Source organism: Bos indicus x Bos taurus, chromosome 14 (assembly GCF_003369695.1).
Source record: "Bos indicus x Bos taurus breed Angus x Brahman F1 hybrid chromosome 14, Bos_hybrid_MaternalHap_v2.0, whole genome shotgun sequence".
Taxonomy (NCBI): Eukaryota; Metazoa; Chordata; class Mammalia; order Artiodactyla; family Bovidae; genus Bos; species Bos indicus x Bos taurus.
In genome coordinates, this window is record NC_040089.1 from 81,430,066 (window position 1) to 81,455,212 (window position 25,147).

The window sequence follows — 25,147 nt, forward strand, 5'->3', positions numbered from 1 at the left end:
AAACTACATTGAAATGAGCTGCTTTTTGTTGATTGCTGTTTTCCTATTAGCCAGTTATCTTTAAGGAAAAAACCTTCAACTCCTGTGAATCTCAGCTGATTATAATTTCAATACCATAAACTTTCATGAAAAGCTTTTAGTTACTGAAACCAACATAATTTAACTGTACAGTCAATATGTTCTTGATATTTTACCATCGACGTGTTTCCACAACTCTGACGGAACCTTAATGCACAGCTCCCCATTCCCTGCGTCAGGATCCACAGCACTAACCGCAGCCGCATAAGCATTGGAAAAGTAATTGAGATTTCTCCTGGGGAGAGGGGAAAGAAGAGAGAAAGCCAGGCTTAACAATAAGACACGTATTTCACCAAATGTTTTCTTAAATACTTGGCACCACTTGTTTATAAGCATTATATCATCTTACATAAATCACAGGAATGCTTTTTAGCCAAGTTAACTGTAGATTTATTGCCCAAGACAAAAACTTGTCTAAGAAGGCCAAACCAGTCAAACCTAAAGGAATTCAACCCTGAATATTCACTGAAAGGACTGATGCTAACGCTCCAACACTTTGGCCACCTGATGCAAAGAGCTGACTCACTGGAAAAGACTCTGGTGCTGAGAAAGACTGAGGAGGAGAAGGGGATGAGAGAGGAAGAGATGGTTGGATGGCATCACTGACTCGATGGTCATGAGTGTGAGTAAGCTCCGGGAGTTGGTGATGGACAGGGAGGCCTGGATGCTGCTGTCCATGGGGTCGCAAAGAGTCGGACACGACGGAGTGAACAACAAGCGCAGTGGCGTATGTGTCTATTAACAGTCTGTTCACCAATGCTGTGTGCTTATTATGACTATCACATCCTTCATCAATTTTAGAATGCCAAAGCCACTACAATTCCCTGATACAAGTGTGAAGAATACAGTAGGACTGAAAAATAAGTATTATCTATCTGGCAAAAGTTTGAATGGATTCAACAAGCTTTATAATCTGACAGAAATTCAAGATGTTTAAAACGAGTCAAGATTAATTCCTCAAAATATAACACTGCTCCTCCTCACTCCAGAGTACATGACAACATAAGCTCAATGAAGGAGGGGAGCATTTGTGTGGTTCACCGTTACATCCTCTAAATGCCAGGGGACTTTCAATAGGTAGGCTTAGTAGCTCAGCCGTGTCCCACTCTCTGTGGGGACAGCCCACCAGGCTCCTCTGTCCATGGGGATTCTCCAGACTGGAATAGCTCGAGGAGGCTGCCATGCCCTCCTCCAGGGGATTCTCCAGACTGGAATACCTCGAGAGGCTGCCATGCCCTCCTCCATGGGGATTCTCCAGGCTGGAATAGCTCGGGGGGCTGCCATGCCCTCCTCCAGGGGGTTCTCCAGGCTGGAATAGCTTGGGGAGCTGCCATGCCCTCCTCCAGGGGATTCTCCAGGCTGGAATAGCTCGGGGGGCTGCCATGCCCTCCTCCAGGGGGTCTTCCCGGCCCAGGGGTCACGCCCACACCTCCTGCACTGCAGGGTCTTTCCTGCTGAGCACCTGTTCAGTGGGCACTTGGCCTTATCTCCCACTGGATGAAAGCCATAAACAGAAGACTTATGGAAGTATGAAAACACTGTTCTCATCTGATTTTCTATCTTTTCCATAAAGTAACTCATATACATATACATTCATACACACACAGATCACATTTCCTCACTGCAACCAGCGAAAGTAACACAGAAGAAATGGAACAAAGAAAGAGGGCAAGGAACGGCGAGAGCAAGAAAGGAAGATCAGACGCGATTCTGTGAGACACGCTGCTGTGACCTGCACGCCAGTCGTCATGCCCTGAGATGAAGCCACCAAGGACAGTCGGTGACATCTCACCAACTGAACACATCTTTAACCTGTGAGAAGACAAGTTTCATGTCCTCTACAGAATGACTGTAGGGAAAATAAACCAGGACGAGCCATTAAAGAAAACATTACACCCCCGCAACATGACAGAGGCCATTCGTCCCCCACCTGCAGCTCTACACTAACCAGGAAGGACGTAACACCAACCACGGCTCTAAAAACTACAAAATACAAGGTTCTGAAAGCAGTTAAGCCAATTTCTTGGTACTTTTAACACTGCCTTTCTGTTAGATAAATGTGTGAAATAAATGGCATAAAAACTCCAGGACCACAATAAAAAAGAAATATATGTTTTTTGACATACCGTCTTTCTCTTTTAATTATCACGCAGTAAAAGTAACTTTCTCCCTTTGGTATGTAGCGCTGTGAATGTCAGTGTGTGTAGCCGCTACCACGAGTGGGATACGGGACAGCTCCGCCATCCCCGAGCCCCTTGTGCCAAACACATGGAATCATAAGGATGCATTTTTGAGGCTGGCTTTTATCTCACTATGTCTTTGAAATTCATCTAAGGTGTACATGTACCGGCAGTCTGTCCCTTATTATAATGAACAGTATTCCACCGTACAGACTGTACCACAGATTGTTTATTGTTTGTTTACTCCTCCACTGAAAGACAGCTGGGTTCTTTCCAGTTTTTGGCTATTAGGAATAAAGCTGCTACAAACAACCGTGTATCAGTTTTTATGTGAATTTAATTTTCATTTCTGCAGTACCAACAGCCAAGTGTGGGACTGCTGAGTCATATGGCAACTATAAGCTCAGCTTTATAAGAGTCTGCTAAGCTGTTTTCCTGTGAGTATGGTTTCAGTGTGTCTGCCCCCTGATGCCCTCTTGCAACACCTACCGTCTTACTTGGGTTTCTCTTACCTTGGGCGTGGGTCAATCTAATCACACTAGGACCACAGCCTTGTCTAACTCAATGAAACTAAGCCATGCCCGTGGGGCAACCCGAGATGGGCGGGTCATGGTGGAGAAATCTGACAGAATGTGGTCCACTGGAGAAGGGAATGGCAAACCACTTCCGTACTCTTGCCTTGAGAACCCCATGAACAGTATGAAAAGGCAAAATGACAGGATACTGAAAGAGGAACTCCCCAGGTCAGTAGGTACCCAATATGCTACTGGAGATCAGTGGAGAAATAACTCCAGAAAGAATGAAGCGATGGAGCCAAAGCAAAAAGAATATCCAGCTGTGGATGTGACTGGTGATAGAAGCAAGGTCCGATGCTGTAAAGAGCAATATTGCATAGGAACCTCGAATGACAGGTCCATGAATCAAGGCAAATTGGAAGTGGTCAAACAAGAGATGGCAAGAGTGAATGTCGACATTCTAGGAATCAGCGAACTCAAATGGACTGGAATGGGTGAATTTAACTCAGATGACCATTATATCTACTACTGTGGGCAGGAATCCCTTAGAAGAAATGGAGTAGCCATCATGGTCAACAAAAGAGTCCGAAATGCAGTACTTGGATGCAATCTCAAAAACGACAGAATGATCTCTGTTCGTTTCCAAGGCAAACCATTCAATATCACAGTAATCCAAGTCTATGCCCCAACCAGTAACGCTGAAGAAGCTGAAGTTGAACGGTTCTATGAAGACCTACAAGACCTTTTAGAACTAACACCCAAAAAAGATGTCCTTTTCATTATAGGGGACTGGAATGCAAAAGTAGGAAGTCAAGAAACACCTGGAGTAACAGGCAAATTTGGCCTTGGAATACGGAATGAAGCAGGCAAAGACTAATAGAGTTTTGCCAAGAAAATGCGCTGGTCATAGCAAACACCCTCTTCCAACAACACAAGAGAAGACTCTATACATGGACATCACCAGATGGTCAACACCAAAATCAGATTGATTATATTCTTTGCAGCCAAAGATGGAAAAGCTCTATACAGTCAGCAAAAACAAGACCAGGCGCTGACTGTGGCTCAGACCATGAACTCCTTATTGCCAAATTCAGACTTAAATTGAAGAAAGTAGGGAAAACCACTAGACCATTCAGGTATGACCTAAATCAAATCCCTTATGATTATACAGTGGAAGTGAGAAATAGATACAAGGGCCTAGATCTGATAGATAGAGAGCCTGATGAGCTATGGAATGAGGTTCATGACATTGTATAGGAGACAGGGATCAAGACCATCCCCATGGAAAAGAAATGCAAAAAAGCAAAATGGCTGTCTGGGGAGGCCTTACAAATAGCTGAGAAAAGAAGAGAAGTGAAAAGCAAAGGAGAAAAGGAAAGATATAAACATCTGAATGCAGAGCTCCAAAGAATAGCAAGAAGAGATAAGAAAGCCTTCTTCAGCGATCAATGCAAAGAAATAGAGGAAAACAACAGAATGGGAAAGACTAGGGATCTTTTCAAGAAAATCAGAGACACCAAAGGAACATTTCATGCAAAGATGGGCTCAATAAAGGACAGAAATGGTATGGACCTAAAAGAACAGAAGATATTAAGATGAGGTGGCAAGAATACACAGAAGAACTGTACAAAAAACATCTTCACGACCCAGATAATCACGATGGTGTGATCACTGACCTAGAGCCAGACATCCTGGAATGTGAAGTCAAGTGGGCCTTAGAAAGCATCACTACGAACAAAGCTAGTGGAGGTGACAGAATTCCAGTTGAGCTATTCCGAATCCTGAAAGATGATGCTGTGAAAGTGCTGCACTCAATATGCCAGCAAATTTGGAAAACTCAGCAGTGGCCCCAGGACAAGAAAAGGTCAGTTTTCATTCTAATCCCAAAGAAAGGCAATGCTAAAGAATGCTCAAACTACCGCACAATTGCACTCATCTCACACGCTATTAAAGTGTTGCTTAAAATTCTCCAAGCCAGGCTTCAGCAATATGTGAACCGTGAACTTCCTGATGTTCAAGCTGGTTTTAGAAAAGGCAGAGGAACCAGAGATCAAACTGCCAACATCCGCTGGATCGTGGAAAAAGCAAGAGAGTTCCAGAAAAACATCTATTTCTGCTTTATTGACTATGCCAAAGCTTTTGACTGTGTGGATCACAATAAACTGTGGAAAACTCTGAAAGAGATGGGAATACCAGACCACCTGACCTGCCTCTTGAGAAACCTATATGCAGGTCAGGAAGCAACAGTTAGAACTGGACATGGAACAACAGACTGGTTCCAAATAGGAAAAGGAGTACGTCAAGGCTGTATATTGTCACCCTGTTTATTTAACTTCTATGCAGAGTACATCATGAGAAACGCTGGACTGGAAGAAACACAAGCTGGAATCAAGATTGCCGGGAGAAATATCAATAACCTCAGATATGCAGATGACACCACCCTTATGGCAGAAAGTGAAGAGGAACTCAAAAGCCTCTTGATGAAAGTGAAAGTGGAGAGTGAAAAAGTTGGCTTAAAGCTCAACATTCAGAAAACGAAGATCATGGCATCTGGTCCCATCACTTCATGGGAAATAAATGGGGAAACAGTGGAAACAGTGTCAGACTTTATTTTTCTGGGCTCCAAAATCACTACAGATGGTGAATGCAGCCATGAAATTAAAAGACACTTACTCCTTGGAAGGAAAGTTATGACCAACCTAGATAGCATATTCAAAAGCAGAGACATTACTTTGCCAACAAAGGTTCGTCTAGTCAAGGCTATGGTTTTTCCAGTGGTCATGTATGGATGTGAGAGTTGGACTGTGAAGAAAGCTGAGCACCGAAGAATTGATGCTTTTGAACTGTGGTGTTGGAGAAGACTCTTGAGAGTCCCTTGGACTGCAAGGAGATCCAACCAGTCCATTCTAAAGGAGATCAGCCCTGGGTGTTCTTTGGAAGGAATGATGCTAAAGCTGAAACTCCAGTACTTTGGCCACCTCATGCGAAGAGTTGACTCATTGGAAAAGACTCTGATGCTGGGAGGGATTGGGGGCAGGAGGAGAAGGGGACGACAGAGGATGAGATGGCTGGATGGCCATCACTGACTCGATGGACGTGAGTCTGAGTGAACTCCGGGAGTTGGTGATGGACAGGGAGGCCTGGCGTGCTGCGATTCATGGGGTCGCAAAGAGTCGGACACGGCTGAGCGACTGATCTGATCTGATCTGAAGCTGTTTTCCAGAACAGCTGTACCATTCTGCATCCCCATCAGCAATACCTTACCAGTACTTAGTCAACATGCTCTACTAGTTAAAGACTACTTCGGACATCTACAGGTTGTAACTTCTCTTCAATAAAATTTCAAAAACACAAAATCTGAAAGCCATTTATTTGTTAAATTTAAAAATAAAAAAAAATCATTGTTACAAAAAAGCTAAATTTAAACATTATATATTAAAGCACTCTGTTTTTTTTTTAAATGGAAAATTATTCTCACTTAATCTCATTTCCTGAGAAGAGGTAAAGTGGTCCAAATAAAATGGTGAGTCATTATAAGTGGAATCTGTTGGAAAACCAGTTTTGAGGAACAATCTTCTCATGGCTTGGATTTTACTGTTTCCTTTCATAATACAAATCAAACATGTTTCCTTTCATAATAACCTAATAAAAGCCAAAAATTACAAGGCAAGATTATAGTAAGTGTTTTCAATTTCCAGAATGATAATAACTATAAATACTAACATACCCCTGGCCTACAACCACCACAGTGCCAATACCCAGGCTTCCTTAGGGAAACAAAGCTTAAAGAGGAGTAATGCTACAGAGGATATTGAAAAACAAGTACATTAGTGTAAAATCAAACGAATTTTCTCCAAGAACCATTTATAAATATCTACATTAAATTAAAATAATTTGTTCTTTCTCAAGAACATGTACTTTTAAAACTGAATGTGCAGATTCTGCAAAACTTAAGATTCAACTGTTTATAAACTTTATCTCCATTAAAAAAAAAATTCATGAAAGCAAAATATATTACATCAGCAAAGTGTATATGCTCTAAGTATTCAGCTCCATGAATTTTCACAAAACCAACGGAAGCAGCAATGCAGAGCAAGGGCCGAGCCTTTCACCAGCCCCAGAGCCCTCCCGTCCTCCCTATCCGGGCTCTGCTTCTCACCAGCGGGGAGCCCAGTGTTCTGACGACAGTGGGGCAGGCCAACAACTCAACACACCCTCCTCCGTGTGCGACTTGTTCTATCCGACATTAAATTTGTGAAATCCATCCACATCTTTGCACTTAACTGTTGCTCATTCACTCTCATTATTTTTAGAGTTCCAATAGTGAATCTATCATTCTAATGCTGACAGGTTTTCAGGTTATTTGCAGCTCTGATGATTACGGACGCTGTTGAGAACACTGCTGTGTTTTTCTCGTGGTGGACATGTTGGGTATACGCGTGTGAGTGAGACTCTTCAGTCACAGAGCACAACCACATCTGATCTCAGTTTACATTTCTATTAACTGTGTCTGAAAATCAATTACGCTATATTCTTGTCAGCATTCAATTTTCTCCTCTGTCCTTAGTTTTGACAGTTCACAGACAAAATAAAACAAATAAAAGACTGACAGAAAAATTCATTTTCCAGAAACAGAACCAATATCAAAATTAATAAAACTGAGGGACGTTCCGGGTGGTCCGGTGGTTAAGACTTCACGCTACCCATGCAGGGGGCACAGGTCTGACCCCTGGTCAGGACACTAAGATCCTGAACGTGGCATGGCACAACCAAAAAATAAAATTAAAATGCCTTCTTAAAAATAATCAAAAAAACATTTGACATGATGCCATGAAATAAGGCTGTTCAGAGAAAACTCTACTGTAACAAGGTATTCTATGAAAAGGCCTACGGGATTCCACTGATAACAAGTTTAAACCTGAGTGAATTTAAAGTGGCTATACAAAAAATGTCCTAAATCATGATGGTGTGGTCACTAACCTAAAACCAGACATCCTGGAGTGTGAAGTCAAATGGGCCTTAGGAAGCATTACTATGAACAAAGATAGTGGAGGTGATAGAATTCCAGCTGTTATTTCAAACCCTAAAAGATAATGTTGTTAAAGTGTTGCACTCGATACGTCAGCAAATTTGGAAAACTCCGCAGTGGCCACAGAACTAGAGAAGACCAGTTTCCACTTTATTCCCCAAAAAGGCAATGTCCAAGCGTGTTCAAACTACTGTACAGCCGCGCTTGCTTCATATGCCAGCAAGGTGATGCTCAAAACCCTCCAAGTCAGGCTTCAGCAGGACATGAACCAAGAACTTCCAGATGTATAAGTTGGGTTTCCAACAGGCAGAAGAACCAAAGATCAAATCACCTACACTGGATGGATCATAGAAAAAGCAAGAGAATTCCAGAAAACACTGACTTCTGCTTCATTGATTATTCGAAAGCCTTTGCCAAATTATGGAAAATTCTTAAAGAGACAGGAATATCAGACTATCACACCTATCTCCTGAGAAACCTGTATGCAGGTCAAGAACCAACAATTAGAACCAGATATGGAACAGCAGACTGGTTCAAAACTGGGAAAGGAGTATGACAAGGCTGTATATGGTCACCCTGCTTATTTAACTTATACGCAGAGTACATCATGAGAAATGTTGGACTGGATGAAGCACAAACTGGAATCAAGATTGCTGGGGAAAATATCAACAACCTCAGATTTGCAGATGATGCCACTCTAATGGCAGAAAGCAAAGAGCCTCTCGATGATGGTGAAAGAGAAGAGTGAAAAAACTGGCTTGAAACTCAACATTCGGAAAACTAAGATCATGGCATCCAGTCCCATCACTTCATGGCAAGCAGAAGGGGAAAAAGTGGAAGCAGTGACAAATTTTTACTTTCTTTGGCTCTAAAATCACTGAAGCCATGAAATTAAAAGATGCTTGCTCCTTGGAAGGAAAGCTATGGCAAACCTAGACAGCATATTAAAAAGCAGAGACATCACTTAGCTGACAAAGGTATGTAAAGTCAAAGCTATGGCTTTTCCAGTAGTCATGTACAGATGTGAGACTGGTCCATAAAAAGGGATGCATGCCGAAGAATTGATGCTTTCGAACTGGGGTGCGGAAGAAGACTCTTGATTCCCTTGGACTGCAAGGAGATAAAATCAATCGCTCCTAAAGGAAATTAACCCTGAATATTCATTGGAAGGACTCTTGCTGAAGCTAAAGTTCCAATACTTTGGCCACCTGATGTGAAGAAATGACTCACTGGAAAATATCCTGATGCTGGGGCAGACTAAAGGCAAAAGGAGGAGGAGGTGGCAGAGAATAAGACGGTCAGATGCGTCACCAATTCAATGGACAAGAATCTGAGCAAACTCCGTAAACAGTAGAGGATGGAGGAGCCTGGTGTCCCCGAGGTCGCAAAGAGCTGGACACAACTTAGCAACCGAACAACAATTTGAGAAGCCTAATGAATTTCAAGTCACTAGAAACACTGAGTACAGGTAAGAACGAAACGGTTCTACTGCTATGCATGTGTGGTTACAGGAAGTCCAGATGAGAAGAGCCCTGTTTAGTCACAGGGTCACCACATGTAAGAAAACACGAGGCCAAACGAGAGCATTCATGAACGGCAGAGGGAATGGTTCACAAATTTGCCTTTTTCCATGAGGAATGACTGAGAGTACTGACATGCGACAGACTGGAAAAGAGAAAACTCACAGGAAAACAGTTCTTAATTAGGATAAGTTTCTGAACATTGTAGAAAAACAGACGAACTCAATGTAATAAATAACTTTCTAACATTCAGAAATAATGAAAGGGGTGCTTTAAAAAACAGTGAGCTCAACAGAAGGTGGAACAGTATAGGGGAAAATTCCTCTTGAAGTTTTGACTAAACAAACCCCAAAGTTCTCTCCACTATGACAACTTAATTACAAGCAATACTCTTACAACAACTGCCAGTCAGGCACTGTGGATGAGTTAAAATATAAAACTATCCATATTACCTAACCATAAACAATCAATAAAGGAATCAACCACTTCTACCATATGATATCAGCAAAACAGGAACATTTAAAATCTCTCTACACAGATGTCTATATAAAAATACAGGACTGAAAAAATATATACAGGACTTAGAAAATCTAGAAAACGGAATTAAAAAATCAATTCTCATCAGTTTAAAAAAGGCTTCAGTCGCTCACTCATCACTTCTATCTTCAGTCAGCTTTATTTCTACTGTCACTCCTCAGTGGAAACGAAGACAGGAGACAGGAACTAAACTGATTCCTGAAACTCAGCAAAGTGGAGACCTTTTGAGTAAAATAAACAAACTCTTCTCAAGGTAGCAAAGCCTACCTATGGAAGGGGAAAAACCAGGAGGGGACATGTCAGCCACTGCAGGCCACACACGCACAGAAACAGTCTCTGGCAAAAACAAAAAACAAAGAAAAAGCCACCAAAGAGACACAGCATCCATGGAAGCAAACTACATCTACAATATAAGTTCAAATAGAAAATATATTTGGAGAAACTTCAAGTGCTTATTTTCCTGGCAGACAATAAGCCAGAGAGAGACAGAAGGGGAGAAGTCTTACACGTTACATAACCAACAGGGTTTCTAATTGCTAGGACAGGTAATTTAACGTGTCAGCTAATGCTGACTTGGATAACATAGGAAGAAATGCCTTTTAATCTCTTATCTAAATGCTTCCCTCCCTCACATTCCCCCTGCAGTTCAAAGGCGCTACATCTCAACCAAGGTAAGCACACTCTTGCCATTAAAAATAGAAGGGTTTGGCACCTTAACTGTAAAACAAATAGGAAGAAAATGTGATGAAGTAGCATATTATTTCTTTGAACGTTAGGACATTCTGGTATGTACTCAAGAGCAAGTTTAACCACTGAGTTTTAAGTTTAATTTTCAATTTCAAATCTACTCTATTCAGTTTCTGCTTCAGCTTTAGTAGAAATTTTATTGCTTCATTCAACAATGAGAGTTACTCTGTAAACAAGAAAGGTGTTGTAAGTATCTAGGGACATGCTAAAGATCTTAACCACCTGTCCTTCCCACAGTCTTCTTTAAAAATAAATAACATCATCACAAGAGATCATTTTCACACCTTAACTACCTGTGAACAAAGTCTTCTTTAAAAATAAATATCATCATTACAAGAGATCATTTTCACATCTTAACTGCTAAGCTGTATTTCTTCTGAACCACTGGTATGCTTCTGTCTTGTTTTAGGAATCTTACAAACAATAGCATTTCCCTCTTTCATATGGTAACCAGAAATCTCAAAACCAAACCTACAGGTCTCCTCTAGTAACTTGAGTGTGGTACACACCATCCTGTACTTTTTCACTCTTCATGATTGTTTCATTAGCTACTTTAAAAAACTACTGTCGAATAAAATTCTAAAACCAATCTCAAACCCTCTTTTGAACAAGTCAGAGAATAAACAAACACCAACAAAAACTGGCATCTCTCTTACAAAGTAAACAGGGCTCTAGAGCCAGGCAGGAAAGCAGGGTTCCCTGAGTATTTCAGTGACCATGGCTAAGAGTGGTGGAGCCATTGAAAAGACAAATTTATTCTATCCTTTCCACTCTCCCAACTTAACCTTCGAAAATACTCTCCTTTATGACTCCCTTTTCTTTCTTTATCACACTAAAAGTGATGAGGCATCTTCCCTATTACTGGACAAAAGTTTTAGGGGATATCGTCACCTCAAAAAAACAAGTTTAATATATTCTATCCTTTTCAATCTCCCAAATGAACCTTTGAAAATACTCTCCTTTATGACTCCCTTTTCTTTATCATACTAAAAGTGATGAGGCATCTTCTCTATCACTGGAGAAAAGTTTAAGGGGATATCATCACCTCAAAATTAACCAAGTAGAGCTTGCTTCCTTAACAGATCTGGAGCCCACCGTTCCCATCACTGCACTGTCAGACTTTCTTCTTTGAAACCTGAGCAGCAACAACTGGGAAAGCAGCTGTGCAAACACTGTGTTTGTGAGTAGCAGATGGAGAAGCTCTTACGCTGTCCTCAAGTGCAGAGACCTAAACTCTCCTCAGTACTCTGTAACAGCCTACATGGGGAAAGAAACTGAGAGAGATGATCCCTGGGTAACGGGTTCACTCTGCTGTACCCCTGAACCACAACCCTGTACATCAACTACAGGAGCCCGCTCTGCCCGTGGAAACCGTGCAGAGAGCATCTCGGGGGCAGCCTGCTTCAGCGGCCTCCGATGCTCTCCGAGTCCTACCGTTCTTTAAGAACCCTGGTTGGGTGGGAGGACACGAGGCCTGGGATCTTGGTCTGCGGCCCTGGGGCGATTCATTCATCCATTCACTCTACAGATCTCTGCTGAATGCCAGGTGGTGCGCCAGCCTCTGAGGAGACAGCAAGGCACAGGCAGGTCTGCAGTCTGACCCTTGCTCTCGGGGAGCTCACTGGAAGCAGCGCATTCAGACAACGCAACTCGCAACCGGCAGAGAGCGTGACTGACGTTATGGCGGGGAAAGCACAGGATGAAGCGCAGCTCCTGGCTGGTCAGTCAGATGGGATATGAGGCCTTCCTGCTTCACACGGGGGGATGAGCACCACACGGGACGGTGGGTTTGGGGAAGCTGTGCGACACTGTACAAGGCGTGAAGAGAGCTAGCACGCAGATGCTCTCCACCCCTAGACTGGTTAAAATAGCACCGAGACCGAAAGGGGCTTATAATTTACTAAAAAACAAGAGTTTATAGTTTAGGGCACTCTACCCCCAAATACTGAGAATCAAATGATAAAATGCAATGCTATCGATGCATGCTATCAAAACTCTGAAAAAACAACTGCCTTCAAATGTACTTGACAGTATTTAAATCAGCATAAATCTTACTGGCGCACAATCAAGTCAAATGTTAAAAAGAGCCATAAGAATAATAAGCTATCCTATTTTCCTAGGGAAATAATTCAAAATAAAAGAAAAAAAAATTTAGAAAATAATCAGACAATCCACAGTATACTGAGTAAATGGAATATTGCCTGACCATAAAAATAACAAAGTATTTAAATGAAAAATGTAGAACATACAGCTGATCACTAAAAATGTGTGTTTAATGATAAAATCAGAGGCAGCCTAGACAGATGCAGTATTTAAAGTGAAGGAATTAGGTATTTCAGACTTTTTATATTTTATAAAGCTGTCAAATATTTCGTAGAATAAAGTAGTTTCTCCTCTATAGATTACAGTATCCTCTAATTCATTAAAGATTATATTAACATCCGCGAAACAAAATTTTTTTAAAAAACAAAAGTAGAAAACTGGCTAAGAAAAGTTATTTACAGCTCTCCGATAAAGGAAAGTTGGTACCTCACTATGCTGAGCAGAGCCGTGAAGTGTCCTGGATCAAACGGGCAAAGCGGCAGAAGCAACGGAAGCTCCGTGATCACAGACACTGAACCGGGAGCAGAGCCTAATGGTAACCTGAGAGAGTGGTGATCTAATAACCTAAGAGAGTGGTGATCTAATAACCTAAGAGAGTGGTGATCTAATAACCTAAGAGAGTGGTGATCTAATAACCTAAGAGAGTGAGGATCTAATAACCTAGGAAAGTGAGGAGGGGAGTACTGATCCCTTAAGAAACACCAACGTCCACAAGCGTGAGACTCACTGTTTCGATTCACTGTGACAAACTTCCAAGGTTGGATCATTATAAATGAAGGCAGCTTCTAAGTCATTGATTCTCACTCGGTATATTCTACACTGCTTGCTGTTCAACTTGATTCTATTTAAGTTTGCAACTGTGGGAAATATAGTCAGTTCCACAAATCCCTGTAAAGAGAAGGAATGATAATTTCATTACAATTAATACTGGTATACTTTAGAACACATTTCTTTGATTTCTACTACTTAAACACACACTACACTCCAGAGACAGAATCTCAAATAGGTATACACATCCAAGTGCTCTAACTTCACCTCAAGTACGGTTGTCTGAGTGACTAAATGGGTGTGAATTTACCATCCTGGTGTTTCACATTCACTATCAGTGAAAATTAAACCAGATGCTAGAAAAAAAGTAAAATGACTCAAATGTAAGAATTTTATATATAATACAAAATTATCAAATATAAGAATTTATAGATAGACTGGAACCCAACGGGGAGTAAGGGGAAAAAAATCCAAGAGCAAAAAGAGACCCAAAACCAGTTCAGGGAGTGAAAGGAAACTGCCTCTGGCGACCTCCCAGGTGGTCCAGAGGTTAACAATCCACCTCCCACTGCAGGGGACTCAGGCTCAATCACCGGCCGGGGAACTAAGACCCCACACGCCACAGGACAGCAAGGTCTGAGAGCTCCAACTACTGAGTGCATACACTTTGGAGCCCCCGGATCCCAGCAAGGAGCCCCGGCACCACAATCCTGTGTGCCCCATCAAACACCAGACGCGGACAAAAATTCATGAATATTTTTTATAAAAAAGAAAGAAAACAGCCTCTCAAAACAGGGTAAAAACTACACCACCAAAGCTAACACGTATGCATCTCTGCTCACGGGAGGTAAATCAGGACACGTGATATAACAAGAGTTACAAGAAACACTCAGGCAAGGAGGAAAAAATCCACTGCAGCCTCCAAGAGCAGCAGACACTTCAAAGTGCTGGATGATTTTCTACCAAGCACTCCCAAAGGCCACACAGTTCTACCACCTCAGCCTGGTGCTGAGCAACGATCTGAAGCACGTACAAGACACAAGAGGCAGTGACATCCACTGTCCACTACCCTCCTGCGCTGAATCAAATGCGAAAGACAGACCAGTGGAACATGGAATCTTATGTCCAGTGAGTTTAATATTCTGGGTTGAAAACACAAAATATGGGAGGGCAGGAAACAGTAACATTTCAAGGGCTGAAAATCCCAGGAATATCTAAAGTACAACTGAGGGAATAACCATAGCGAACAAGATTACAACACTTAATTATAAGGGCTGTTATTAAGCACTACTATGTATTACACTGGAATTCCATCCCCTCCACCTGCTTTGTTCGTGGTGATGCTTTCTAAGGCCCCCTTGACTTCACGTTCCAGGATGTCTGGCTCTAGGTCAGTGATCACACCATTTTGATTATCTTGGTCATGAAGATCTTTTTTGTACAGTTCTTCTGTGTATTCTTGCCACCTCTTCTTAATATCTTCTGCCTCTGTTAGGTCCATACCATTTCTGTCCTTTATCGAGCCCATCTTTGCATGAAATGTTCCCCTGGTATCTCTAATTTTCTTGAAGGGATCTCTAGTCTTTCCCATTCTGTTGTTTTCCTCTATGTCTTTGCACTGATCACTGAGGAAGGCTTTTTTCTCTCTCCTTGCTATTCTTTGGAACTTGGCATTCAGATGCAGTTGAGCTATTTCAAATCCTGAAAGGTGATGCTGTGAAAGTGCTGCACTCAATATGCCAGCAAATTTGGAAAACTCAGCAGTGACCACAGGACTGGAAAAGGTCAGTTTTCATTCTAATCCCAAAGAAAGGCAATGCCAAAGAATGCTCAAACCACCGCACAGTTGCACTCATCTCACATGCTAGTAAAATAATGCCCAAAATTCTCCAAGCCAGGCTTCAGCAGTACGTGAACCGTGAACTTCCAGATGTTCAAGCTGGTTTTAGAAAAGGCAGAGGAACCAGAGATCAAATTGCCAACATCCGCTGGATCATGGAAAAAGCAAGAGAGTTCCAGAAAAACATCTATTTCTGCTTTATTGGCTATGCCAAAGCCTTTGACTGTGTGGATCACAATAAACTGTGGAAAATTCTGAAAGAGATGGGAATACCAGACCACCTGACCTGCCTCCTGAGAAACCTATATGCAGGTCAGGAAGCAACAGTTAGAACTGGACACCCAACAACAGACTGGTTCCAAATAGGAAAAGGAGTACGTCAAGGCTGTATATTGTCACCCTGTTCATTTAACTTCTATGCAGAGTACATCATGAGAAACACTGGGCTGGAAGAAGCACAAGCTGGAATCAAGATTGCCGGGAGAAATATCAATAACCTCAGACATGCAGATGGCACCATTCTTATGTCAGAAAGTGAAGAGGAACTGAAAAGCCTCTTGATGAAAGTAAAAGAAGAGAGTGAAAAACTAAGATCATGGCACCTGGTCCCATCACTTCATGGGAAATAGATGGGGGAACAGTGGAAACAGTGTCAGACTTTGTTTTTTTGGGCTCCAAAATCACTGCAGATGGTGATTACAGCCATGAAATTAAAAGATGCTTACTTCTTGGAAGGAAATAGCATATTAAAAAGCAGAGACATCACTTTGCCAACAAAGGTCCGTCTAGTCAAGGCTATGGTTTTTCCAGTGGTCATGTATGGATGTGAAAATTGGACTGTGAAGAAAGCTGAGTGCCGAAGAACTGATGCTTTTGAACTGTGGTGTTGGAGAAGACTCTTGAGAGTCCCTCGGACTGCAGGGAGAGCCAACCAGTCCATTCTAAAGGAGATCACTCCTGGGTGTTCACTGGAAGGACTGATCCTCAAACTCCAACTCCAATTCTTTGGCCACCTCATGGGAAGAGTTGACTCATTGGAAAAGACTCTGATGCTGGGAGGGATTGGGGACAGGAGGAGAAGGGGAGGACAGAGGATGAGATGGCTGGATGGCATCACTGACTCGATGGACGTGAGTCTGAGTGAACTCCGGGAGTTGGTGATGGACAGGGAGGCCTGGCGTGCTGCGATTCATGGGGTCGCAAAGAGTGGGACACGACTGAACTGAACTGATATGTCACGCATTACACCAGATACTTTTGTATATTTTAATCCCATTAACAACTTCAAGAGATAAATATTAGTTTATACAGATTAAGGATTAAGAAAATTAAATCATTACGTGGAGAACTGAGATTCAAACCCACATCTACATGATCGCAACTGGTCCCCACTATGCCACAATGTCTTCAGTGCAACGCTTTTCAATAACATGCAAGAATTATTTTTTAGATAAAATTTAGCCCAGCCACTCAAAAGCCCATGTAGAGCCCCCTTTCCCCCAACTGACAAATAACAGTCATACATCTTTAAATTAGACCATCTGAATAGATCTACTTGCCTGGAAGCAGATAAGAACAAAAAAAGCAGAAGCAGTAACATTGATGAAGTCTCTGAGTTGAAAGGTGTTAAACTGTGAGCAACTGTAGAAAGACCTAAATTCCCTTCATCAGCAATCATGACCAATTGACATGAATGATCCTGGATTAGCTGAAAGACTGTAAGCAAAACTGAGATAACATCAAAAGTGAACCAGAAAAGATTATGGGAACTGCTGTCAAGAAGTAGTGACATGAGACAGAAGAATAAGCTTTGGGTTTCTAAACTAAGGTTAACAGTAATAAAACAGTGAATGGTATACTTCGTCATGATAGGGAAAGCCCAGCCTCCTTGAGTTATCAGGTCTCTGACACCACCTAGAACCCTGATCTGCACCTGGCCTGCAACCCTGCAGCCGCAGCTCCGGCAGGGCAGCCCCAGCTGGAGCAGGATGCAGCCTCCAGGGCTCCTAAATGCTCCCTCTTCCTGCTCCCACTCCCGCCCCAGCAGCCAACCCCAACGCCCTCCTAGAGTCCCTCCTCCTCAAGTCCAGGTTCATCTGTCCATGGAATTTTCCAGGCAAGAATACTGCAGTGGGTTGCCATGTCCTACTACACGGGAGCTTCCTGACCCAGGGATTAAACCTGCGTCTCTTGTTGTCTCCTGCACTGACAGGAGGATTCTATACTACTGAGCTACCTGAGAAGCCCGTACCTCAGTTTCCTCATCTGCAAAACAAGAATAGCAATACTACCTACCTTTTGGTGTTATTGTAACTGAGCAATTTAAAGCAAGGAAAGCACTTAAAATCACAGCTGGCATCCAGTGAAAGCTTTTGTTATTCTTCTTAGATTCTGCTGCTTCTCCTATGCGTTCACGCCGCACTGAACACCATCCTCTGTTCATTAATATCACCCCAATTCCCCAATATGCACTGAAAGTTCCTACGTTCCCTTATTAACCCATCTCAGCCGTCACGCTGGGCCATGGATGTAGACACAGCTGATTCCGGCAGGAACACTGCTTCTCGTTCCTGCATTTCAGCTCCTACCTTCACAGCCCTTCCGGGACAGCAGTCAAGACCACACACTGGGAGGCCCCCCATCACCGCTCAGCATGGCCCCGGCGCGGACACTTTAAGCCTGAGTGTCCGCAATGCCTGTCGCTCCCGCCAGCCCTCCTGCTGACCCCATGGCCCACTTCACTCCTTGGCCTCCTCCAGTCTCTCTCTAAAACCCTCCCTGGTGTTTTCAGGGCTGCTATCTTCCTTGGCCGTCTAAGATCCTTACCTTGAACCACTCTTGTGTCAACTATGGTCTCTCGCCCTTTGGCTACACGCGCCTATCTCCTCCTCCTGTTTTGAAGAGTTCCTTCCACTCCTCTGCTAGAGGCCACACTCTGTAGTGCTCTCAGAAGCCATGCTCTATTAATCACCTTCTCCTATAACTATAATCTCTCCTCTCACAGGACTTTCCCCCACACCTACAAACATGTTCAACTCTCTCCTATCTTTCTTTTAAATCTTAACTTCTATGTCACCTCAAATAAATAATTTTTTGCCCTTTCCTGGAGTTAACTATATTTTGGTTCAGAACTGACAGTAATCCCTGGAGTCCCATTACATTACAACAGTTCACTAGGCAGACTGGAAGTCAGGGTGTGTGTGTGTGTGAGAGAGTGAGTGTTGGGGGGAGGGTATGGAGGGGGGTTGTTTTTGCCAGGCAGTGCAGCTTATGGTATCTTAGTTCCCTGACCAGGGATTGAACCTGGGCCCTTGGCAGCGACAAGGCAGAGTCCTAACCACTGAACTGCTAGGGAATTCCCCAGACTGGCGACCTCTGGAGGTCAAGTAATAAAGGGGTTTAAGGGGTTCCCACATCTCTCTCAGGGTAGGCCTGGTGTTTATTACGCAGTCCAAACATACAGGATACATTTGAGTAACTGGCAAACCTCACAGTCATTCTTTGACCTCCCTCTGAGTGAGGTCTACGGTGGAAGGACTGAGTGGACACCAACGGGCCACCTGTCCCCCTTCAGCACAACCTTCAACACAACCTGACACCTCTGAGAACGGCAGAGATCAGCGCCCGCAGAGACGCGGACGACGCCTAATCCACCTTCATTTAACTCAGCTATTTGGCCAGTGCAAAAGCCAAGTGGGTCTTGCAGAATGATCGTGAACTATCACAAACTTGCCAACCACAACCACGTTTGCAGAAGTGATACTCTGACTGCAGCAAATCAGCACAGCTCCTGGTAGCAAATATTGCCATGAATTATCAAGCAATTTTTTCCCTCCCCCTCAAATCCCATCAGGAAAAAAAAAACAGAAGCAGGCTGTCTTCTAGACATGAGAACCCCATCACTATCATCTAGTAACTCTCTCAACTCTCTGCTCAGTCAAAACAAAGTTCAAAAGTGTCCTGACTGCAGGGTAGCCCAAAGTGAATCACACTGGTATGTTATACTGACAACATTACAATACCTGGACCTGGTGAGAAAGGAAGAACAAGTTCTCGATCTGCCTTACTAGAAAACACACAGATGGCAAAGGCTGAGAGTTAAATCTCATGGATGTTCGGGGGACTGTCACATCAACAGAGCTTCTAAGGTTCCAGTGGTCTGAGGCACACAAAAATAAACCTACAGTGAAAGTTACTGCACTTTGCACTTCCCACCAAGAGGGGGAAAAAAAGAAGGCAGGAAAACTGGGAGGCTTCTTTGCATTCAGAAAGCAATCTATACATTCAGGCATATCGCTTACTAGGCAATCATTAAGACTGTCATCTTCTGGAAGAGGTCCAGAACAACAAAGAGCTCTGCAGTGGGTCCAGGCTGTGGTCCAAGCTGCCCGCCTCAGGCCGTATGACTCAGCGGAGCCACCAGCACTGGGCTGTGCCCAGCAGACAGGGATGCTGCACTGACTCTGGCTTTCTCCCGCAGGATGACACTGCACTGCCATTCCGCGGTTTCAGAGGAAACCCGGGGCCTCTTCTGCCAGCAACTATTTTCTATGTGCAAAGCAACTACTGCTTTGCTACTAGACCCTGCAGTAGAGACCGAACACATAACCATGGGACTCCAAACATTTCAGGGAGTTTTTGTTAACCTGAAATGGCTATCATGAACTGAGTGCGTGCAGCAGCTTGCCACCTTTTAATGGAAACACCACCTCCGGACCAGGCCCAGGAAGGCTCCTAAGGCACAAAAAGCAAACAGCGTGCGCCACTGACTCAGAACCCAAAGAGACTTGCTCCCATCGAATCTCCACTTCCTCTCAATCCACACCCATGACCTCATGGAGAGTTCCCTATGTTTAATAACGAGACAAAACACAAGCCTGAATTATGAATAAGTCTGTACAGCAGGCTAGCACAGTTGAAAATGGATGGTAACTCTCACTGAAGCGTAGTCATGAAACAGTGCAAGAAAACCCTGCTGTGGGCAGGACACCAGCAAACGCAACAGGTGGCACAGTGTTTGCGGAAGCAGAAATGACCCACGTACACTTCTACAGGGAGTGGGGCAGTGCTAGGTTGGCCAGCTGGTTAGGAATGTGTAAAGAACAAGACTAAAGGACTGAAAATAAGAGGGTGATGGGAAAAGTAAGTGTACACATGAATCTCTCAGAGTAGGTATAATATGAAAATGTTATCACATAAATGACCAACAGAGGCATCCTCAGGGACTGTGGAGGGGGCCCTCAAAAATCAACTGGCAAAATTATCTATCCAGCAGATGTCCACAGACTCTTTCCCTAGCCACCCTAATACACAAAGTTGTCACGGTGGCAAGAACAGAGGCCACACAGGAACCCAACAACATGCTCTGCCCTCAACAAAGCCTGATCTGGTCACCATCAGTGCTGAGTGCCCGCCTCCCCACAGCAGAGGATCAAAATCAGCTTCTAACAAGGGATCTTCCCAGGAAGGATCAGTTAGTCAGTCACTCAGCAGTAAAATGACTACATTAGACAGCTGGTATTGTAGAGGGGAGACAGTAATTTATCCTTATAAAAACACATACTCTAGATTTTCCTTCCCTATTAATACAATTTACCTACAAAAAGCCATCCGTGTCAACATACTATCCCATACACACTTCCATGTGTATAGAAAAGTGTGGCAGAATTTACACATAAATTTTACATGCAAAGTTAATTTTTTCCTCTCATCCAGAAGTGGCCAACATGATCAACTGCTGAAGGCTCAGCTACAGCACCAACCGAGAGCTCTGACAGGAGGCCATCCTAAACCAGTGGCCGCTGTTGTAACATTAGGTCATCTCTGCACAGCCAAGCAGACCTGGGAGCCAAGGGGCAAAAGCAGGAGTGACTATGCTCACTACTGCTTCAAAAAGCCACTGAAAGGATTTTGCTTCCTGTCTTGAAGACTTCAGGTTCCGGGCGTTCAGAAGCCTAGTGGTCAAAGAGGAACGCATCCACCAGGGCACAGAGCCACGGCTTTATTAAAGTGGAAGCTGAGACTAAACCACTTCGGGCTCCTCATGCCATTGAACGAACAGGCACAGAAAGGGGTCACTGTCCTGGCTGAAAGACTAGCAGCAACTGCGATTCTGTTACACAACAGAAGCAAGAATTCCATTTGCAATTCAGGGGGTTCAATGGAAGGCCTCTGAGGTCCTCTTGACGAACAGCCCTAATCAATGGCAAACTGCAACAAACCAAATGAAGTCAAAACCAGCAAGGATGCAAAATGAAGGTCTATGACAGACCAAAAGAAATGCTGTCAAAAGGAAAGAGAAAACTGGAATAGGTGGAAGAAAGCTGTGTACATCAACTTTGACCTTGATATCAACTGAAGAAAGCAAGGGCTATAATAACTAATATTCACATTCTTTTACCCACCTTTCTTCCATTACAGGCGATAGCTAATATTTCAGGTGGGAAAAGTGCTGAAATCGCCATTTCTTCACACAAGTGGATTACTTCAGGGATCAGCTAACTTTTTCTTAAAGGGCCAGAGACTAAATAGATATTACAGGCCTCACAGTTTCACAGCTATTCCACTTTGCCATTGTAGCTTCAAAGCAGCCTTAGACAGTTTATAAATAAATGGGTGTAGCTGTGTTCAAATAAAACTTTACTTACAAAAACAGGTAGTTAGCTAATGCCACAACATAGCTAATGCTACAATAGCTGATGGGACTTCCTTAAGCTGGGAACACTGTCATCTAAACAGAAGCGTTGAGAGGATGATCTGGGGGCAAAAGGGGTTAGACTGCTGTAGATACCTTCCTTTTGCCCTTCCTAATCTGCCCTCTAACCCTACTCTGTATCCAAGAAGATGCATTAACTGGGCACTAGCCTTCCGGCTGCTGGTCAGGGTGGTCAAACAAGAGGCACAAAGAGGAAACGGAAAATAGAAGAGGAGGGAGCTCCACAGATTCATAACCCTGGGTCTTAGGCTATCAACGGCGTTCCTAGAACAAATATATCAATCCACACGGATATTTGGATATATATCATATATGGATATATATATGCAGATTTATCAATCCATATGGATATAACAATCCCTACATCTAAATTGGCGGGGGGGGGGGGGGGGGGTGTGCAATTACTAGGTTTCAAACACCTTTATCCAGAACTTTACTACAAAGCAATGCCAGGGAAACAAGGTCACGCAAAAATCAGAAAAACAATAGCAGCCTCTGAACAGTCAATTTAAATAAGTCAGTTTGTCTATCAACCTTAATTTTTTCACAGAAAAAAATCTCACTGTGGACTTATTGTTTCATACGCAAATCTAAAATGTTTGGTAATGTAGACTTTCATATTCCACAACATACTAAGAGAAATAAATTTTTATCAGAAAACAGGAAAAAAGGAAAGGGAGAGCTGAGGTGTTGGCCAGTATAGTAGTAAGGCCATGGCTCTTGAAGTCATACAAGTTTGAATTCTAATTCGTATCTATTCTCAAAACCCATGACCCGGAGCGGAAAGTTTCTGAGTACTGCAAAGCATGCTGTTGTTCTCTCTTATAACTGCTGAGAACATACTTACCACAACAGATTTTCTCTGGAAGTTTATGTTGTTGATGCAGACGACCTGATGGGTTGTACATTAAAGAATAAAGAAAATATTTCAATTATTAAATAATGCATATTTCGATCCCAGTGTAAACAAGAACTGTGTTCCAAGCAGCTCAAAATCATACTTATCTTTCATGCTAAAACCCTAGAAATTAGCGTAACTTGTTCATTTAAAATTCAGCAACAGCCACGAAAATAAAATTTTTTGGACAAAAATGCAATTTAAGAAAAAGGTACATTAATCTGTAAAGGGCAGTAAATCTGCTGAAATTACATTGTCATTCAAGACATTTTCGCCCTACAAAACTGTGGGCGGCTTCCAGTTTCCCACTAGGCTTTCCAGGCCCACTAAGTCAGCTTCAAGCGATCACTGAAACTGATTAATCATAACTAACGAAAACCAAACCTAGAAGTGTTAGTCGCTCAGCCGTGTGCATTCGGTGACCCCATGGACGGTAGCCCGCCAGGCTCCTCGGTCCATGGGATGCTCCAGGCAAGAATACTGTAGTGGGTAGCCTTTCCCTCCCCCAGGGCATCTTCCCGATCCAGGGATCGAACCTGGGTCTCCTGCACTGCAGGCGGATTCTTAACCGTCTGAGCCACCCGGGAAGCCCCAGAAGAAAGGGAGATAAAGAAAAAAAAATACTTATAATTTATACGGCCTTGGGCTTTCAAAGCCCTTGTCTCCTTTCTTCCTGTTCATTCTGGCGGGGTCAGAGCCAGTCGGCGGCATAAAGGGGCCCCGCGGAGCTCGGCTTCCCGGCCTCCCGGGCGGCGGCGGGGCATCACCGGCCTTGGGCACCCGACGCTCCCCGTTCCCGCACGCTCCCAAAAGTCACGGCCCGCGGCGGGAGCGCCCTGGGCACCACGCCCAGCCCTGCCCGATCCGCCGCGGCCGCCCTTCACACTCGCTCTGGGGACTCGGCTCGTCCGTCGTCTCCGTCGAGCGCCTGTCACGGAAACACTCCCCACAGAAGCGCCCAACGGCGCCGGCTAGCCGACATCTTTCTCGGAACCTCTGACTCCTGACGTCAGCGGAAGTAGGGCGGCTCTGAGGCGGCAGCCGGAAGTCTTGTTGTCCGTGGGCGGGGCTTGGCGAGCACCGGGCTTTGCGTTTGCCATTTAAAGTGCAGACGGCGGCTGAAAACCGTTGAAGCTGTGGAAACTTGACAGTTATTTTGTGGATGACGCGAACACAGCAGGACGGAAAGGCGAAACATTAAATTTTAGAGAAATAAAGATGTAGCGCAAACACTGAAAAGCATGGGGACGAGGTTTTCAAAGCGCCAAGGGCCGAGACCTAGGAAACCAGGAGGCGTCCCTCCGGGCGCTGTGTAAAAAGAACCCTCAACTCACCGGAGCTGTGACTTAGGCTGGAAAAGACGAGATTACACCTTAAGGAGTCTAACTCGAAATCAGGTCCTCACTAGGCATCGCTGCCTCGGTATTTATTGAAAAATTAATTAATTAAATAAGTGGATTATACAGATGCAGAATTACTGAAACACCGGACTATTTTGAAATCATCTGCATTTCATGAGGGAGAAGGCAATGGCACCCCACTCCAGTACTCTTGCCTGGAAAATCCCATGGATGGAGGAGCCTGGTGGGCTACAGTCCATGGGGTCCCTAAGAGTCAGACACGACTGAGTGACTTCACTTTCACTTTCCACTTTCATGCATCGGAGAAGGAAATGGCAACCCACTCCAGCGTTCTTGCCTGGAGAATCCCAGGGACCGGGGAGCCTGGTGGGCTGCAGTCCGTGGGGTCGCACAGAGTCGGACACGACTGCAGCGACTTGGCAGCGGCGGCGGCATTTCATGTGCATGGGAATAAAACGGTTGTAAATTCCAGTGACAGTTGAATCTTGGTTAATTGTGGATTATCCATTAACTTTTTTTTTTTTAACTTTGGACCAGGTTTAACTCTTCCAACTGTCCTGATGACAAGTTCATTAGCTAAAATTAATTTGAACTTTGGTCTAAAGGAAAACATACTAGAAAAATAAAGATGTAAAGTAACTTTATCAAGCATTCCAAAACCAGAAATTACTTGTAGTTTTTGAGTATTACCTGTGTCAGTATCCTTCATTATAGGATTATAAACTATTGTTAGTATTCTTCACAGGGGATTAGTATTGAAAAGGGTCTTCTTGAATTACAAACTTTTTAATACCATTTTGCATGGAAGATGGAGAATATTTAGCATGATAGATGCAATTGGGTTAAAAAGATGTCA

The 25,147-nt window shown here is 43.5% G+C and overlaps 1 protein-coding gene across 7 annotated transcripts in view; it reads right to left on the reverse strand.

Annotated features, from left to right (window-relative positions):
* TAF2 (TATA-box binding protein associated factor 2) overlaps positions 1 to 23,942 on the reverse strand; it is an 88,320-nt gene extending 64,378 nt beyond the window's left edge. For 4 of the 7 annotated variants that reach the window (XM_027561681.1, XM_027561680.1, XM_027561679.1 and 1 more), the window contains exons 1-4: positions 23,559 to 23,942; positions 22,880 to 22,934; positions 13,437 to 13,597; positions 195 to 313 (exon numbers count right to left, since the gene is read on the reverse strand). In XM_027561681.1, coding sequence (XP_027417482.1) covers positions 195 to 313; positions 13,437 to 13,597; positions 22,880 to 22,934; positions 23,559 to 23,641 — 418 coding nt within the window. In that variant the 5' untranslated portion in view covers positions 23,642 to 23,942. Of the gene's footprint in view, positions 1 to 194; positions 314 to 13,436; positions 13,598 to 22,879; positions 22,935 to 23,558 lie in introns of those variants that run through there. The other 3 variants (XM_027561682.1, XM_027561685.1, XM_027561684.1) reach the window with 3 other exon arrangements.
* Positions 23,943 to 25,147: the final 1,205 nt, after the last annotated feature.